This window comes from Bos grunniens, chromosome 7 (genome assembly GCF_055505025.1).
Source record: "Bos grunniens cultivar Pamir isolate PY7600 chromosome 7, Bosgru_T2T1.0, whole genome shotgun sequence".
NCBI lineage: Eukaryota > Metazoa > Chordata > Mammalia > Artiodactyla > Bovidae > Bos > Bos grunniens.
In genome coordinates, this window is record NC_141171.1 from 20,522,810 (window position 1) to 20,542,061 (window position 19,252).

At 58.0% G+C, this 19,252-nt stretch overlaps 1 protein-coding gene across 6 annotated transcripts in view; it reads right to left on the reverse strand.

Moving 5' to 3' along the window:
- NFIC (nuclear factor I C) overlaps positions 1-17,496 on the reverse strand; it is a 63,949-nt gene extending 46,453 nt beyond the window's left edge. For all 6 annotated transcript variants that reach the window (XM_086410210.1, XM_086410209.1, XM_086410208.1 and 3 more), the window contains exons 1-2: positions 17,408-17,496; positions 7,117-7,648 (exon numbers count right to left, since the gene is read on the reverse strand). In XM_086410210.1, the coding sequence (XP_086266336.1) occupies positions 7,117-7,648; positions 17,408-17,437 (562 nt within the window). In that variant the 5' untranslated portion in view covers positions 17,438-17,496. The remainder of the gene's footprint in view (positions 1-7,116; positions 7,649-17,407) is intronic.
- Positions 17,497-19,252: the final 1,756 nt, after the last annotated feature.

Here is a 19,252-nt window from a genome sequence, read left to right on the forward strand (position 1 = left end):
GGCTACCCACTCCAGTATTCTAACCTGGAGAATCCCACGGACAGAGGAGCCTGGCGGGCTATAGTCCATAGGGTTGCAAAGAGTCGGACATGACTGAGCAACTAACACCACCACTTCCATTGTTATTTTATTTATTTTTTGGCATGTGGGATCTTAGTTTCCCAACCAGGGATTGAACTCATGCCCCTGGCATTGGAAGCACAGGGTCCTAACCATTGGAACCACCAGGGGGGTCCCCCAAATTCACCACCTTGGCCATTTCTAAGTGCACAGTTCAGTGGCACTGGATACCTTCACATTGCCTTGTAACCACCCCCACCATCATCTCCAGAACTGCCTCATTTTCCCAAAGGAAAACTGTCCCCATTAACTGACCCCCCCCCCAGAGCCCCTGGCCCCACCATCTACTTCCTGTCTCTCTAGATCTGGCTCCTCTAAGACCTCCTGTGAGTGGAACCAGACAGTGTGTCCTTTTGTGTCTGCTTCTCTCATTGAGCATCACGTTCTCAGGGTCCATCCACAGTGTAACGTGGGTCAGGATCTCTTTCCTTTTTAAGGCACCAAATTATGTTTGAGCCTGGAGGAGGGCATGGCAATCCACTCCAGTATTCTTGCGTGGGGAATCCCATGGACAGAGGAGCCTGGTGGGCTACAGTCCACGGGGTTGCAAAGAGTCGGACACAAGTGAAGTGACTTAGCATGTATGTTTGAGCACCTACTGTATGCCAGGCCCTCTCCTAGCACTCTTCATGCATTATCTTACTTAACCCCATATAGCCCAGCGAAGCAGGCACCATCTGTTTCACGCCCTTTTCAGAGGGAAGGCAACTGAGGCCCAGAGCAGTGATGTCACCTGCCCAAGGCCACACGGCACATGAGCAGTGGGATCTCAACCTGGGCTGTCTGGCTACAGATGTCATCCCTACCTCTTCCTGACACGGGGCTCCCACCTGCTGCATTAGCAGCATCCTTGGCACCGCTAACCAGGAGCCCAGAGGCCTCCCACCACCACTATAAATACATCATCAGGTGGTGTCTGGACCTCACCCCTGGGCAGTCACCTCCCCTGCATGGACAGACAGCTGGTCCACCTGGCTTCCCTGCCCTGGGGGAGTCCAGGCTGCGAGGAGCCCCTCACTCCTCCACCACCCAGACACCTGGCTTCCAGTGGGGGCCCATCCTCGGTTACAGGTACCCCGGCTGGTTCTCTAGATGCTCTGAGGTTCTTCCCCACTTTGCCTCCTGGGGCTGGGGAGAGGATCTGGGAAGGAATTGAGCATTTATTGAGCACCTGTTTTATGCTATCTAGGGGTCACTGACTCCAATTGTCAATGCAGTGGACACAGCACAGTTACTTTTTCCACTCTCCAGGTGGGAAAATGAAGGGTCAGAGAGAGGAGTACATCTCACATAGCCTGGAACAAGTGTGGACACAAATTGTGTCCATCATACAAGCAAATGCCCACCCTCACATGCTCTCCTGTCCACATCCATCCTGTCTCCCCCGGCACAGTGTCCTGGGCTGGAATGGAGATTAACAGGGGTTCGAAGAGATGAGGGACCCTCCCTCTGTCAAGGTCCAGCTTGCTTCTCTCTGTGGCCCCACAAGGCCCTACCTTCCTGGCTCAGCTCTCCTCCAACCTCAGAACAGAGAGGGCAGGGCTCTGCCCTAAGTCACATAGCAAACCCAGGCAGGGCTGAAGCCAACCCAGGCTCCTTCGATCCAGACCCTTTCTCCTGCCATCCGAGCCCAGGCTGCACTTTTTGAGGATCCTGGCCCCCAGGCTGGGGCACGGTAGGCACTTCAGGGAGGTTCACCAATATTCATTCATTTGTTCACTATGTATTCTGGGCCAGCTCTCTTCATCATCTGTACAACTGGGAGGGTGTGGTTCCATTCAGTAACCCCAAAAGCAGTTTTCCGTTTTTTCCTTTAGTGGTTTTGAGGACTCAGGATCTGTGGGTTCTAATTCTGCTCTACCTCTTAGGAGCCGTGTGACCCTAGACAAGTGATTGACCATCTCTGGGCCTGTTTTCTTACTGAAACACGGGAGTAGGTAATAGTTGCTGCCTCCCTGGGTGGTGAAAGTGAAAGTGTTAGTCGCTCAGTCGTGTTAACTCTTTGCAACTCCATGGAATGTAGCCCACCAGGCTCCTCTGTCCGTGGAATTCTCCAGGCAAGAATATTGGAATGGGTGGACATGCTCTCCTCCAGGGGATCTTCCCGACCCATGGATCGAACCTGGGTCTCCTGCATTGCAGGCAGATTCTTTACCATCTGAGCCACCAGGATGGTCTCCCTGGGTGGTGGAGAGAATTAAACCAGATGTGGGGCAGGCTCAGCATCGGGTATGCAATACATGTCCGCTGTTACTATCATCTGTTGCTATGATTGCTTCCCAGGTTTATCCAAGAGGGGTGGGGACCCCTCCCCCCTCGATCCTTCTGCCTCCTTCCTGGGCACCCTGGGCAGCCCCTTGAGCAGCTGTGATCTTCCCAAGCAGGCCCCTGCCCACGGTGCCGTTCCAGGAGGTTGGCACCGAACAAGGCGGGAACAGGAGGCGGGAACGGGAGGCCAGCCCACAGCGGCGTCAGCAGATGGGCACCATCTGGGCTGGCGGCTCAGGGCGGGCTGGCAGCTGCTGGAGCGGGCGGGCCTGGCAGCCCCTCCCCCGCCTGCCCTGGCACGGTGCCCGCCCGCCTCAGGTTTCTTAGGCTGCCAGAGGGGGTGGGGAGGCCTGGCTGGGCTCTGGGGCTGGGCAGACAGCTTCTCTCTCTGGGCCCTGCTTCCTCCGGGCTCCTTCCCAAACGAGAGGCTGGGGAGGAGGCCCGGCCTTCCCACTGCCAGGCAGCGGTCCTCAGCCCCACCCTCCAGCCCTTGTGCTTGGGACCATTCCAGCCCCAGGGCCTTTGCACTGGCTCTGCTCCCCCAATGGCCTGACACACTCTCACTCAAATCTCCCTGTGGCCCAGCCAGAATACCTGCCATGCCTCTCCACGCCCCTCCCTGTCCTTAGCTTTTTATTAATTTAACTGAGAATTGTCAGCTTCCCCATCTCCTGCTCAATGGCACATCCACCCACAAAGGGCAAGCAAGCAACAAGCAGCCCCACTGTCCCAAGGCAGAGCTCATGTCACTCCCCTCATCAGGGTCCCCCAGCTGTCCCCTAGGCCACCCTCAGGGCACACACGGAGTCCACTCCTGGAATCAGGGCCCCGTGTCTGCAACGATGCCAGATGGATGCCCAAGGCAGCCAAGTTTGGCCCAAGGTGGTGCCCTGGGCTCTGAGGAGCCTGGCAGCCCCAGCGCCAAAGGGATCTTCTCCCAGCTCATCCCCACTCTTCGATCCTCCAAAATAAACCTGGGGAGGGAGGCCTGGGATTCCTCCTTGGGGTGGGGCCCCAGCAATCCATCTGACAGCCCCAGGGAGAAACAGAGGCTGTGGGGGTGGGGGGAGCCGAGCCTCATCCCCGGGTCTGGGGATAGGGGATGGCCGAGTGTGTGGGTCTCCGTGTGTCTCTTCCTGTCTCTGGGTCCCCCTGTGTCTCTGGGTCTCTCTCACTGTCATTCTGTTGGCCCCAAGGCCCCACATCTGACACCCGAGGTGGTACCTCCTTCCAGACGAATGGCAGGTACCCATCTCAACATCCTGCCTGTGACCTGTCCCAGAAGTCAAGCAAGGCCTGCTTTCCCCACTCCCCATCAACCCCATGGCCTCCCTGCAGGGCTGGTTTGAGTGGCCACTGCGCTCTGACCTTGGCCCAAAAGCCCTGCAGCCCTGAGACCCACAAGGGGAGAGGAGAGAAGAGATGGCCAGTTCTCTCTGCCATCAGATGACTGCTTGGCTAAGAACAGAGATGTAACTCTGGTCCAGATGGGGATGGGGGTCCTGCGATGGAAGTCGGGGAGCTGGGGCTCAGCAGGGGGTTCTGGGTGGCAGCCTCAGCTTGGGAATCCTGGAGGAAGCTCTGGTTAGTAGAAGCCTAGAACACAGACCCAGCCCAGAGGTGGCCAAGCCACATAGACTGGACACCCACATCCTATACTGCAACTTGCTTCTATCCCCTTCTGCCACTGAGCATGGAGGGCTAGCAGGGGTACCAGCAACAGAAGCTGTGCTGTGCTTAGTCGCTCAGTCGTGTCCGACTCTTTGTGACCCCATGAACTGTACCCCACCAGGCTCCTCTGTCCATGGGAATTCTCCAGGCAAGAATACTGGAGTGGATTGCCATGCCCTCCTCCAGGGGATCTTCCTAGCCCAGGGATCGAATTCAGGTCTCCCGCATTTCAGGTGGATTTTTACCGTCTGAGCCACCAGGGAAGCCCAAGATTACTGGAGTGGGTAGCCTAACCCTTCTCCAGGGGATCTTCCCAACCCAGGAATCGAACCTGGGTCCCTTGCATTGCTTGCGAATTCTTTACCAGCTGAGCTACCAGGGAAGCTCTGGCAACAGAAGTTGCCCATGTCCAAACCCTAATTCTGCCCTTTTCTAACTGTGACCTTGGGCAGCGCAGGTAACATCTGTCAGGGTACTTTTTAGTTTCCTTCTTTTGAGGCTTCCGTTTCCTCATCTGTACAATGGGTATGATTCCTGCCTCACAGGCTTGCCATGAGAATGGAAAATAATTGCTAAGTCCTCAGAAAAACTGCTTGACAGAAAGAAAGTGGCACTGGGAGTTGGGGTTTAGAAGCATAAGTAGGAGTCTTCCAGATGGGAATGACATCCACAGCAGAGGGAACCATATGGGCAAAGGCATGGAGGTGGGAAATTATAACCCTAGTAAGGATGATAATAATAATGGTCCAAGAAAAAAAATAAATAACCGTCCACAAAGTCTTATTCCTGTGTTGGGTACTTCTCTCCATGACCCCACAGGGGTTATTTGTCGAACACTTTTATCATAAGAATCAAACATTCCTACAGCTATTTTTGATTGTCTCATTTTAAAGACAAGGAAAGCAGGCACAGAGAGATTCAGTGACTTGTTTTGGGTAACCCAGTCTCCAGGCAGTCAGGCAGGAGGCTGAGCTGGGGTTGGGCTCCCTGCCCAGCCCTCGAACCCGACCCTCACTCCGGGTCAGCTGGGGCGTGTTTGAGTGATGGTCCCCTGGGATGATGGAGCTGGCTGGAAGCAGGAGAGGGTTCAGCCTTGACCTTCCCCAGCCCTCATGCGAGGAGGTTGACCAGATCGGCTAGCAAAAGCATGGCCGACAGACATGAAGGTGTCTGTGGAGGCCTGGAGGCCCCGCCTGCCTGCTGAGCTGAGTGGGGGAGGGGGTCGATGGGGGAGGGGAGGCGCCCGGAGATTGTGCTGACGCCGGCAGAAAACTTGCTTCAAAATTTTATCAGCTCAGCGCGGAGGAGGTGGGGGTGGGGCTGGGCGCGGAGGATGGATGTGGTGGGAGAGACCGGGACCTGCATGGTAATGAACGCTGCAGCCCCCAGGCTGCAGCCCCCAGGCTTCCCCCATCACAACGACCTCAACAGTCACCTTGTCTACCCCTCTGCTTCTGGCCCCATCGAATTCTGGAGAGGGGTGAGGGATGGGGCAGATGGGGTCAAGGTCAAGGAATCAAGGTCAAGACTGGGAACTCTGGCCTGGCTTTACCCCCTACACACCATGGTGACCAGGAGACCTCATGGAAGGCTCACAGCACCGCTGGGAGTTGGCCTGGTTGTTCCTCCCACTGTACAGAGGAGGAAACTGAGTTACAGTCCAGAGTCACACAGCCGGCACAGGACACAGGGCAGGGCCGTGATCAGAAGCTCGGTGGTCCTGCCTGGAGTCCCCACTTCTTCTCTTTGCCCCACCCCCGCTCCTCCCAAGCCCTCCCCAATCATTTCTGGTTGTCTGATCAAGTGGGTGCCTGTGGGGCTACCGGTGGTGGGACTGGGTCTCCAAACCGAATGCACCCACCTGACACGCTCAGGCAGCCCGGGTGTGTGCAGGTTCACACCCACAAGGGTACCAGGCTCAGCTTGGGTGGGAATAGCAGGGCACGGGACTTGTGCTAGTTAGGTTCTCCAGGGCACACCTGATTCCATCCGCATGAAGACAGTCACAGCTGCCACCCGCCACACAGTAGACCAGAGCTCAACACGCGACACACACCATCTCCAAGAATCTCCCCAGGCCCAATCCAGGTAGGAACTTGGATAACCTCCATGTGACAGCTCCACTGGGCACACCACCAGGAAGCAGTGGGTCAGTGAAGCCCACTGCCTGCACAACCAGGCCCTGCCCACGACCACCAGGACCTGTTGACGTTCAGGACTGGGCCACCCGTCCAGCCTCTGCACCTCTGCCCAGGCTGCTGACCCCCTGGGAGAGCCCCATGCTCATCACTGCCCAGTCATCCTGCAGAGCTCAGCTCAGGGGAGCCTCTTTCTCCAGGAAGCTGTCTTGGATTTCTCCATCCTCACAAACCCCACTGGTCTCCATGTGGACCATTTGACCACAGAGCCAGCAAACACCAGAAACACCCAGCTAGAAGGGCGGGAGTAGGGAACCCCAACAACCAGAGAGATTGATGACACAGCTCAAGTCACACAGTGCCCCAGCTTTCCACTTGGCATCAACATGACACCTGTCAGGACTCTGGGGAAGGTCTGAGTCAATCAACCAGCATTCAGTGGGCCACCCAGCACCCTTCCAGCTTTCCCAGGAAGGATAAGGCTGCCCCTCTCCCACCTGTCAGTGGCCCATCCTCACCCCTGTTGCCAACAGACCTTCTGGGACAGCATCTCATTTCCTGTGGCCTGCCACCCCACTTGGACCCCCAGGACACACCTGCCCCCTACCTCACTCTCCCCATGAACCGGATCTCTTTCCCTTACACTTCACATGGCACGTGCCTACTCCATCTGACTTTCCCAGCACCTGCCTCCTCCCTTTGACTTGAAGAAGGCCCGCCTCCTTGCTCAAACCTTGCGAGACACGCCTCCCTCCTTGGACATCTCACAGGTCAGCCTCCTCCACCCCCACCAACCCCCGCGCAGGCCACTGGACCTGCCTCCTCGCTCAGACCTGCGAGCCTGGTTCATGCCCCTGAGACAGGCGCATCCCCAGCTCTCTCCACCTCCAGCCCCGTGCATGCGCACGCCCTTACTCACCTCGCTCCCGCACGAAGTAGGCCAGGTAGAGGTCGAGCTCCTTGACCGCCACGCCGATGTGGTGCGGCTGCACGCAAAGCACCGGGTGGCCGCACTGCGCGGCCTTGACCAGGCGCTCGCCGTCGGTGCTCTCCAGGGGGATGCCCTTGAAGAGGATGACCATGACCAGGTCCAGCCGCCACACCTTGTCGGCCTGACGCAGGCAGTCGATGCGGCGCATCTTGCCCTTCTGGTCAGGGTTGGAGAGCACACAGCCCGGCGCCTTCTTGCCGGTGATGGCCAGCACGAAGTCCTCGCGGCACTCGGGCCGGATGTCCTTGCGCAGCTTGGCCAGCAGCCGCGATGCCCACTTCTGCTTGACTTCGGCCTTCTCACCCAGCAGCTCGTCCTTCACCGCCCGCTCCTCATCCTTCGACATCCGCTTCTCATGCTTCTTGAAGTACTTGCGCTTCCGCGCCTGCAGGTTGAACCAGGTGTAGGCGAAGGCTCGGACGTGAGGCAGCAGCGCCTCGATGAAAGGGTGGAACTCATCCTGCGGGGCGGGAGAGGCCAGAGATCAGGAGGCGCTGGGGCCCGTGGACCCACTGCCCGGCCCAGAAGACTGAGGCTGCAGAGGCCCCAGGCAGACACATTGGAGGGATGGTGGAGCAGAGGTGTGCAGAGGTCCTCTGCACATACCTCCAAACTCCCAGGGAAAAAACAGGGCCAGAGGGGTCCAGCAGAAGTTCACTGGATCATCTGAGAACCCATTGCCCTGATGGGGAAACTGAGGCTCTGATCATGGCGGAAGGCACAGGCCAAGGAAGCCAGTCATGGAGGGCTGTCTTGAACTCCAATGCTCAAGGCAGGACAAGCTGAGGGTCCAAGGTGGAAATTGATGGGGACCCACTGAACAGATGGGGAAAACTGAGGTTGATAGAATAGTAGTGGCATGGATCCATTCTCTGCCTTCTAGAACTGGGGTCAGCAAACTTTAAAAGTACCATAAAGAACTGGTAGTGAGTATTTTAGTCTCTGTTGCAAGACGCCACAGAGATGTGACCACATGGCAGTGTTTCTGTAAAACTTTATTTATGAACACAGAGAGTGGGCCTTGGGCCCTGGGACTGTACTTTGCAAAGCACTGAACTAGAGCGTGAGCTCAAATGTCCAAAGCAGGGCTGAGCACACACCGGACACTGACAATTCAGGAACAGACAGGCTCATAGCGTCACTTGTCTGCCAGACCCACTGCTCGGCAGAGGAAGCTGACATGAGACGGAGGTTCAGTGGCTGCCTCTACTGGCTCTTGGCAGTGATGAAAAAATGAGGACAAGATATCTTTTCTATAGCCCAGAGATACAGACAGAACCAGCTGAGGTCCACAGGCCAAGAGGTCCACAGGTCCACTGGGGCCTACTGTATGTCAGGGGCTAATGAAAGGGTGGGGTGGGGTGGGGGGGTTCCTATATAGACCCATTGCAGGGGCAGGGAGAGCTGAGGCCCAAGGAGGCAAGATCAGAATGCAGCAGAGAAAGGGGAGCTCAGGCATGGAGATTCAGAGCTGGAGAGAGGGGTTCCCGGGGGCCAGTTCACCCTAGCCTGCCCCCCACAGACCCATTCCACAGATGGAAAAACTGAGGCCCGAGGAGGGCCAGAAACCTGCCCAGAGCTGTGATTTCAACACCCCCGCCCCCACTGCCTGAGTGGGGCTACTGAGCAGTCACGACACCCATTTTACGGATGAAGAAACTGAGACCCCAAGAAGAGACTCAGTCACAAGGAGCAGAGCTGGGACAGGAAGCCACACCTAACCAACTTCTCCATGGAAACAACAGCAGCCCTCCCCACTGTTGGGCCCCTAGGAGAATAATGGGGCCATGGGAGGCCCCTTTCCTCTTCTCTGGGGGTGGGAGGAGGCTGTCTCATTCTTGCCATTTTCAACAAGGGAAACTGAGTCTGCAGAACATCCCTGGGATGTTCTCAAGGGGTGAGAATTTCTCAAGGGGTGAGAATTTCTCAAGGGGTGAGAAATTCAAGGAGAAAGGAAGACAGAGAAGAGAAATTTCAATCCCTACTCTTGCCTGGGGGCTGCACTGGGCTTCTTGAATGGAGGTTACGTCTCTCCCTGGCATGTGAATCTCATTATCTGCCCAGCTCTCCAAAGCCTGCATTATGCTATTATTATTATTGTTATTATTGTTGTCGCCGTAACGATTAGTTGCTTACAATCTTCTAGCGGCAGGAAAAGGCCCGAGGCTCCACTATGCCTTGCATGACGGGGAGGCTAAGCTCAGAGACAGGCAGAGACCTGACTGAGGTCCCGGAGGCAATCAGGGTCTGTGTGAGGACACGAACCAAGACCCAGTCTGTCCCTTTCTCGGAACAGCCTGCTCTCCATGAGGCAGGGGTCTCTTGGGAAGATGGTGACACAATTGCTCTGGGCTACCAGCTGGTTTCCAGGTGGACGTGGCCAGGCTCGGTCCCACCTCCAAGCCTGGATGCACATGGTACTCCCCGCCCCAGGTGCCCCCTCTCTGTCCTGTACCCCAACTCCCCTGGGCCACCTGTACCATGGGTGCTGGGGGTGGGAAACGACCTCAGATCTCCTCTATTACTGAGGGTCTGAAAATAGCCTTCTGTCCTCATGGGGTGGGGCAGGATGGGGTACTGTTTGTGCCAGCCCAGCCCCCTCTATGCCAATGTCCCCCGACATGTGAGTCACCGTAACAGCTGTGGCAGAGACTGGACCTTACAGCCCCTTTCCCCCACCCTACCCTGCCCCGGCTGACCTGCTGAGGGGCTGTCTCCTGCCAGGTCCCCTCCAACCTCAGAGGCGCTTTTCCTGTGTCACCATGTCACCCAACATGCCAGCCCCAGGGGTGGGGAGCGGCTCGCCCAGGGTCACACAGCTGATCTGCAGACCTGGGTCCAGAGCCTGGGAGTCTGGCCAGAGAATCGGGGCAGAGAATACATGGAGGCATGGGGCACTGTCCCCCATGGAGGGAACACCATGGTAGAAGGAGGCCTGTCATCTGAGGCCTGGAGCTTATTGGGGGAGTGATCAGAGGGAGCTGGGAAGGGGCAGTTGGGGTGTCAGCCAGCTGAATGGGGGTGCTATCTCCTTCTAGCATAGGAACCCCCTTATCTGCCCGGCTCTCAAAAGCCTGAATTATGCTATTATTATTGTTGTTGTTGCTAGGATTATTTTGGGCCCAGACCCTACCTCTCCCTGAACCCCTGTGCCTCTGAGCCCCCTCCCGTTTGATGAGTTCTCTCCTTTTCCTTCTCCTCCCCTCTCCAAGCCCCCTCACCCCTGCCGATGCCTACCCCCTCCTCCCTGGGCCCTCTCTGGGGAAAGATGCCAGGGAGGTGGGCAGGGGCGGGAGCCCACGTCACTGGTGACCCCAGCTGGTTCTGGAGGAAGGAAGACAAACAGCCTGTAACTGGGTCATGGACCTGCTGCCTGAGCCTCCACGTCCTCCCAGGGAGGTCAACCCAGGCGAGAGGCAGGCCTGTCGCTCTCTTTGTCCCACAAGACCTGTGACAACCAAGGCCTCTTCCCCAGACACTTCCCAATGCCCCCACTGGTTGACAGGGCAAGGGAGACAGCCAAGGAAAGCTAGAAGCCAAGAATCCTCCTGAACTCCTACACATCCCTCAAACCCCATCTCCAATGTTCCTTCCTTCAGGCAGCCTTTCCTGCTTTCCTCAGGGTTCTCCCAGACCTAGCCTGGACCACACAGCTGGGCATTTTCAAGTCCAGCTCAGTCGGTCTCCCCTAACCCTGAGGCCCAGGGTTGAGGCACCTGCTGCCAGGCAGACTGGAGGGAACAAGCTTGGGTGACAATAGCCTCCATTTTCACCTTCTGTATGATCCAGGAACAGATCGCTGCCATACCTTGGGCATCAGTTTCTCATCCTGTACAATGGGCAAAAAGGGACCTGGCACCCTGCTGGGGATCAGTGGGGAGCTTATTCACTGCTCTGGTAATCACAGATGCAAGGTTAAGGAAGACAGCAAGAAACCCCAGAAACCTTACTTGGCCCACTGGGACTTCACAAGCTAAAAAGTGTAATAAAATGTCAAGCTGGACTTCCTTGGTGGTCCAGTGGTTAAGACTCTGTGCTTTGACTGCAGGGGACATGGGTTTGATTCCTGGTTGGGGGACTAAGAATTCCAAAAACCTTACTTGGCCAAAGAAGACAGCAGCAGCTGGCAGGCAGACACTTGGGTCCAAGCCCTCGCTGGGCACTATGGACTGGCCAACTGTGCTCTGGGCTGTGTCCCTTACTGGGCCTCCCCGTGGCTCACCCACTCTGAGACTCCAGGACAGCAAACCAGGATGTCAAGCTCCAATTTCCAAACCAAAAGTTTTCCACAAAGCATTTCTCTCCTCAGTGACTCAACGAATGTTACTGAGAATCTCTTGTCCACCTCCTGAGTGCTCATCTCAAACTCCTGTGCATCCTTCAAAACTCAGGTTCCAATGTCCCTTCCTCCAGGTAAGCCCACTGTTAAGTGTCGAACAGCAGAACTCATATTTGAATGCAGGCCCATTTGGTGCCAGACTAAGTGTTCTTGCTAGTGATTCCTCCTTCCAAGTTCAGAGCATCATAGCTTATGAACAGCTCTTATCCAATGAGGGAAAAATACATTTGATGTTCCAACAAGTATCTCTTGAGTGCCAGCTCCATGCATGATGCTGGGGCCCAGCAGAGCCCTGGGCTCAGCCCTCACCTGGATCCTGATTTGGACAGGGATGGATATTAAACAAGCTAGGAAATGTAATAAAATGTCAGGTTGGACTTCCCTGGTTGTCCAGTGGTTAAGACTTTGCACTTCAACTGCAGGGGGCATGGGTTCAATCCCTGGTTGGGGGACTAAGATCCCACAAGCTGCAGCCAATAAATAAATAAAACAGGGAATTCCCTGGTGATCCAGGGGTTAGGACTCCACCTCCACACTCTCAATGCTGAGGGTCTGGGTTTCACCCCTGGTTGGGGGACTAAGATCCCACAAGCTTGGAGGTGTGGCTAAAAAAATAAATAAATGAAAGACAGAAAGCAAAAGAAAGGAAGGATGGAACAAAAAAGAAAATGTCAGGTTGAACAATGTGCTCTAAAGAAATTTAAAGGAGTTTGTGGGGGGGCGGTCCAAGGAGTCCCCTGGGGATGGTTCTTTTTAGTTGGAGGTGGTCAGGGAGGGTCTCTCATAGGAGAGGACACTTGAACAAAGACCTAAAAGATGAGCATCCATGGTAGGAGCTTTCCAAGTGGAGAACACAGCACATGCAAAGGTCCTGAGGCAGGATCATGCCTTATGTTTGGAGAGAACAGGCGGGGAGGACAGTGAGGCTGGAGCAGAGTGAGTGAGAGGGAGAGGAAAAGAGGGCAGGCAGGGAGGGGATGGGCAGGTCAGGCAGGGCCTTTGAGGACCTCCCAGGAAGACTTTGGGTAAACCAAGTCCAGGGAGTAGAAAACCTGGCAAAGTGACCAGTGAGTCTGAGCCCTGAATCTTCTGACTTTACTCTCTGTGCCCTGGGGTCCTGGGTGGATGCTGAGCCAGAAGGTTCGGGTGTGAGGGAGAGAGACGGGGAGCAAGGCTGAACATTTACTGAGCTCTCAACTCTACAAAATGGGAAAAATTGTTGTACCCACTGTCCAGAGGGAAAGACTGAGGCACAGAGCCTTGAAGCCACTGGCCCACAGCCACAGAGCCAGGAAGGAGCTGAGCTGGGACTTGAACCTGGGTCCCATGACCTTGAACTTCCTGATCCTTGGCCCCACTGCCAGCTCCCCCAACCCCCCGAGCTCAGGGTCTGGTCATTCCTCAGGGCTTCCTGTTCTGTACCCCACCTGCTTTCTCTGAATCCCATGTGGCCCCCTTCTGCTGCTCAGCCCTGGATCACATGCCACCTCCTCCTCGGGACACCAAAGCAGCAGCCAGGTCCTGCCATCCCCTCACTACACTGCAGCCCCTCGAGGGCGTGGCTTTGATCTGTTTCTTCACTGCTGCTTCAATGGCATCCAGATTAGAAAGCACCAACTTCATCTTCTGCTTGTTCCCAAGGCACACACCCCAGTCGACGAAGGAAGTCGGTTCCCATGTGGGTCTGGTCAAACTCAGGGAGACCCTGTACAGGGCTAGGCAGGTAGGGGAGGAAAGACCAAGAGAAAAACCCTGGTGGTGGTGGTGGTGGTTAGGGCTCAAGGTTCTGGGGAGTCACTGTTGCCCCTGGCTCCCAGCTCACCCTGAGCAGATAGTGACAGAAGGCAAGGAGGACGAGCCGGAAAATGCCTATGGGGTGTTTAATCCAGTTATCAGTTTCTGTGCTAAGTCACTTCAGTCGTGTCTGACTCTTTGCCACCCCATGGACTATAGCCCACCAGGCTCCTCTGTTCATGGGATTCTCTAGGCAAGGATACTGGAGTGGGTTGCTATGCCCTCTGCCAGAGGATCTTCCTGATCTAGAGATCGAACCTGTGTCTCTTGCATCTCCTGCCTTGGCAAGCAGGTTCTTTACCACTAGTGCCACCTGGGAAGCTGCAGTTCTTAGTTTAGTGACAACCATCATCACAGCCAAGCTTATTTGGCACCGACTGTATACCAGGCCCCAAGCTAAGGTTGAAGCATGCAAGGAAGGACTAGGTCACCTGCCTAGAGATACACAGCCACTTAGGCAGGATCTACATGCATATCCAAGGTCAACCTGGGTTCCTGCCTCTTGATCCCAGGCAGGGCACATACGTGTGCACATCTGTGTGCCTACACGTGTGGGAGTGTGAGCTTTGGGGACGGCACACCCAGGGTTCACTCGCACCCAGGCCACGAGCCAGTACACGTGTGTGCGGTCACTGCGAACCCGCCTGCTCATGGGACAGGAAGCCCCAGGACATTTGGTGGGTCCCATCCGTTAGGTGGGAGACAGGAAGGTAGGTCAGCTCAGGCAGAGAGCGAGCGAGGAGGGGAGGAAGGGAGAGAACGCTGACTCGGCCAGAAGCCCAGTGTCGTGATTTACAAGGCACCCGACCCTGACGCGTTGAAGCACCTCCGCTGCAGAGGAGGGAGGGGAAGAGGCACAGACGTAGACTCAGAGAGAGACAGAGAGAGGGAGAGAAACATGGGGCGAGGTCGTGCCTTGGACAGGAGCCAATCGGAGACCACCAGACCACAGGTCGTGGGGGGTAACCTCAGGGAGTACCCACCTGCCCAGGCCTGACCAGTCAGGTGGGCAGTGGCTCCAGTTCCAGACTCACCAGCCATGCTGTGCCACCCGGGGGCAGGCCCTAGCCCTCTCTGGTCTTGGCCCCTCTCCCAGTCCTGAAATGCTGGGAGACCCAGCCCCCAAATTCCAGCAGAGCCTCCATGAACTCATACTAGGCTGGCACTTCATGCCTTCTGTGCCCTGCCACAAGCCGCCGCCACATACATCTGGCCCATAGGAGGCGCTTAATGAAGATCTATCATATTCAATCAAGACAGAGTCCGGGACCCTCTCCTAGCCTCAGTCTCCCCACTGGAGAAACAGTGATTTTTTAAAAAAGAGTGTTGCCCCACCAGGCAATGGGGTGAAGCAATGAAGGGAAGAATGAATGAATGAGGGGGGCCCTGGCAGCCGGCGCTGCTGTGGCCACGGCCCAGGCCCAGCCTCAGCCCCGGGGAATCCTGGGCACTGCAGCCAAGAGGGATTTGGCCCCAAACCCGGAATAACTAACGTGGCGGTAGAGGCGGGCGGGAGGGAGGCAGGGAGGGAGGCCCAGAGCGGGGCAAGCGTGGGGAGGCCGGCCTTCCCGCCGGCAGGATTTATGGAAGTAACGGCTGCTCCACACAGTTCCTCTTAAGAGTAAAAGTGAAAAGCGTTTGAGTCACCATTGAAACAAGGACGGCGCTCCCAGAATCCTCCAGGGCCGCCTGGGCCGTGGCCGCACTACCCCCACCCCAGGTGGGCAGGACCTTGGGGGCACAGGGCGGGCTGGCACCGGAGCAGCCCGGCTCCCTCCCTTCACACACCCCCATCCAGTCTCGGATCTGAGAAGATCCGGGTCGGATCAGCTAAAAGGGAGCTATTTTCGGATGGGCTCAGGTCGTAAAATTAGTCAGTAGAGGAGGGGAGACAGAGGCCCAGAGATGGAGAGGGAGAGAGACAGGGAGAGATGCAGGCAGTCAGAGAGAGGTGGGTAGGGCGAGATTAAGATGCAGCCAGGAGTGGGGGTCCTCCGTGAACAGTCTTTCCAGATCCCCCAGATGGAAAGCCCAGACCAGACTGAGCCTGCATGCAGCTTTTGAGATTACACCGAGGCTGTGCTGAAGGGGGTCCCAGGCATCCCTCCAGGGTGAGGGGCACCCGTGGGAGAATAAGCAGAGGAGAGGGATCCCCTTGCCTCTGGGTCACCCCATCCCCACCCTGGCCTGGGAGCTCCCAGGTCCTCTCTCCACCGGACTGTCTCCCGGTCGCCCTGTCCTTTGCACACAGAAGCTCAGGTATTTTTCATTACCATGTTTCCACCGAGAGCCTGCCTGGCTGATCCTTGCCCTGTGCCCGGGGAAAGCCAGGCCCAGGGAGCAGAGGAAGGCCAGCTCTGCTTCTCACTGCCATCCCCCACCCCCAGGCAACGTGGACCAAGGCCTGTCTCCCAAGGAGTCCTGATGGGGGAATTCCAGGGCGCAGTGACAATAGGCTGCCGTCCAATCTCCTCGCCTGGAATAGCCTCCCTGGGTTCAGCCCCCCTGGGCGGTTCCCAGAGGGAGGGAGCCAGCAAGCGCGGGAAGGACGGAGGGGGCGGGGGCACCTCGGGGCCACCCAGGCCACCCCTTGAGGCCCAAGGTCACCCAGCAACCCTGACTAGGACCCTTATGGTACTTGGTGAGCTTTAGGGCAACAAGCGGCAGAGGGGAGCCAGCGATGACGGCTTTGGGGAACACCAAAAATTGCTCTGAAGGGGAAGGGAGGTCTGGAGAGGGGCAGGGACATCCCCAAGGTCACTCGGAGGATACGGGGTAAGACAGGCCCTGAGACCCCCTTGGCATGGGCCCTCACATTCCCTGTGGGGAGCCAGAAACTGCGGGGGCTGGAGGGGGCCTGTGAGAAAGAGCTTGCTATGCGGGAGGGGCACCCCAGGATCGTGAATGGTGGCGGGGGACGCCCAGCAGAGACTAGCATCCACGTGCTCCCCACACAGTAGTTGGTCCTCAGGATAGTCGGTGGCCCGCTGGATGCCCAGCTTCTGCGGCTCCGCACTTGACACTGCCTTTGCCTCCAGAAACTGCCTCCGCAGCCACTTGTCACTTTGAGGGAAACTGAGGCCGGACCCCCATGTGTTAAAGACATCCAAGGACGTGGGGTGGGGGCGGAGCTGGAGAGTGGAACCAGCAGATCTGGGAGGGTCCCCCTGGAGGAAGCTGGGGGAGAGAAGGGGTCCCCTGGGGCAACCCCGGGCACAGCCGCCCCCTCCCCACACACCCCCTGGGTCATTGCACAAGGGCCGAGCCCGGGTAGCCTGGGAGCGCGGCCAGGGGTGAGAGGCTACACGAGGGGGCAGGGGCAGGTGCCGGGCTGGCGAGGGCGTCTGCAGCGCCGCAGTGCCCGGGCCAGACCCGGGCTCGCCCGGCCTCCCGGCTCCTCCCGCCGGCGGCGGCGGCTCAATAACCCACAATCGATGCAGTGAAAATATCGGGCCGGGGTTGGGGGCGCGCGGGGAGTGGGAGACCCGACGGGAAGTTGGAGCACCCCCTCCCCCCACCGCTGGTGCCTCCAACTTCGCGTGCCCCCTCCCCCTCCGCGCACACGTGGGCCAATAATGGGGGGAAAGGCGGCCAGGGCCGGGGTGGCGGGGCACCACCTTATGGGGTGGGGGGGCGTTCGTCCCCGTATCAGAGGGGTTCTCCCCTCCAGAGTCTCCTGGCATCCAGGGTCCAACGGGGACCCCCTCGATTCCTCCTATGAGCAGGCCTGGGTCCAGTCCGGGGGTTCGCACAGAACCCCGCCTTTGGCCTTCTCCCGGGCACCCCTCGACCTTCCCGGGTTGGGTGGGGGTGCGCCTCCTGCGTCTGGGGAGGGCGAGACTGCAGGGTGAGCCCCCACTTCCGCCAGGGGGAGAGGTCCCGTGGGGCACGCAGGGCAGGCGTCCCGGGTGAGGGTCCCGGCCCATCCCCCCGCCGCCTACCGGACCCTGGCCTGAGGCGGGGGCGGGAGGGACGCGCGCCTTTTCCGTCCCGCCTCCTCGGGCTTCCAAACTCTGGGGCCCGGTGGCGGGGGGCGCGGGGCCGGGGCACCGGGGGCACGCACCCGGGGCCGGGCGGGGGGCGTACCTGGGTCAGGCAGAGCGGGGACGAATACATCCCGGGCGCGGCGGGAGGCGCAGGGCCGGCCGGAGCGGGCGCGCTGAACTTACTGAGTCATTTTTCCAAACCCCCCCCCCCCCCCCCCCGCGGCCGCGGCCGGCGCGCTCCTCGCCGCCTCCTCCCTCGGTCTGCCTCCCTCCCTCCTCCCGCGCTCTCCCTCTCTCCTGCGCCCGACTCCCTCTCTCTCTCCCTCTGTCTGTCTCTCTCTCTTCCTTTCCAGCACCCCCCCCGTCTCTGTCTCTCTCTGTGTCTCTGTCTCTCCTCCCTCCGACAACCACCTCCCTCCCTCCCCCAATTTCTCTCCCCTCCCACCCCGAACCTCCCACTTCTCAATATCCAACTTTCAAAGAAACGAGGGGGGTAAAAAAAGAGCGCGAGCGAGAAAGGAAAGCCGCCCCCCACCTCGCGCTCCCCATGCCTCCTGAACCCCCATCATTGCTTATGATTACGAATTTCGAGCCGCCCTGTGCCGGGGCACCGGACGGGAACCAACGGGCTTGCGCACACCCCAACCGCAGCGGGTCCCCCTGGATCGCCCGCCCGAGTCGAGTGGGTAGGGGTTGGTGGCTCTTGCGGGACATTTGGGGGCCGAAGGTGGATTTTGAAGGCCCCCCCCACAACCCGCCCCAAGCTGGCCGGGAAGTTGGAGAAAGGAGCCAAGGTGGGGGGAGGGAAAGAATGAAGAAGTGACGTGTGCAGAGGCCCGGCGCGAGCGCGCTTTTCCCCTTAAAGATGTACAACCCGGGGTGCATGGCGGGAGAAGGGGGTCTTATGGTATCCTCTCCCCCTGATAGCCCCGGGAAGCCAGACCGGGACTGCAGTTCCCAGGCAGAGGGACTTGGCTACAACTGCCCTTCCATAGCCAGAAGGGCCCCAACCAACAGGGGAGCCTCCAGAACTCTGCTCTTGCTTCCTCAGCCAGCACCAAAGGAGAACTGGGAGCTGGGTGGGTGGGGTTTGGGCCTCCCCTATATGTTTCCCCAGTACCCCAGGAGGAAGGTGTCCAGGAAGAACCTCAGGCTGGCCAGATAAACCCTTGCAGCCTCTTCCTGGGTGTCCAGTGATTCTTACTGACCCCCACCCACAGTGGACCCATTTGACTGGATCCAGAAACTGAGGCACTGGAGTGGCTTGGAGCCCAGTTACCTGGCCCCTGAGCCCACATGGCAGGCTCTGCTGTTCCCCCTCTGGAGAACAGACCTGCCCTCCTCCAGTCTGAGCCCCCAGGGAGCCTGAGGACCTGGCCTCACCCCTCCCTGTGTTCATCCTGCACACCCTCCCAGCCTCTCTCAGGCACTTCTGCCACCTCAAAGAGCAGGATGCTCCCCCCTTGGCATCCTCCCCTGTGAAGTGCATGAACAGTGCCCACCCCCTGGTGTTGGTCAGCAGAAGAACAGCACTTAGAAGTGCCTTGACCTTCTGTTAAATATGCAGTGAGATGCTCTTAGAAAGCTTGGCCATTCTGACCCATCTCCAAGGACAAATGATAACCCCTTGCCAACTTGGGGCAGCTGCCCCATGCCCAGAAAGAATGCTTTTCCCCCATGTTATAGGGGAGGAACCCGAGGCCCGAGGTAAGGATGCTACTGACCTGGGGCCCTGGGGCTAGGCCAGAAGGAAGCAGGATTCACACAGACACGTACGTCCTCCGTCCTGCCGGCTCCCCCTGCTGTGAGTGACAGTCACTCAAATGGCACTTCACTAATGTTTTGTTTTTCTAAATTCCCACTGTGCAACCATGGGGGGCATTTAAACCTCAGGATGAAAGAGAGAGACAGGTGTCTAGGAATCCAAATGCCAACATAACAGAAA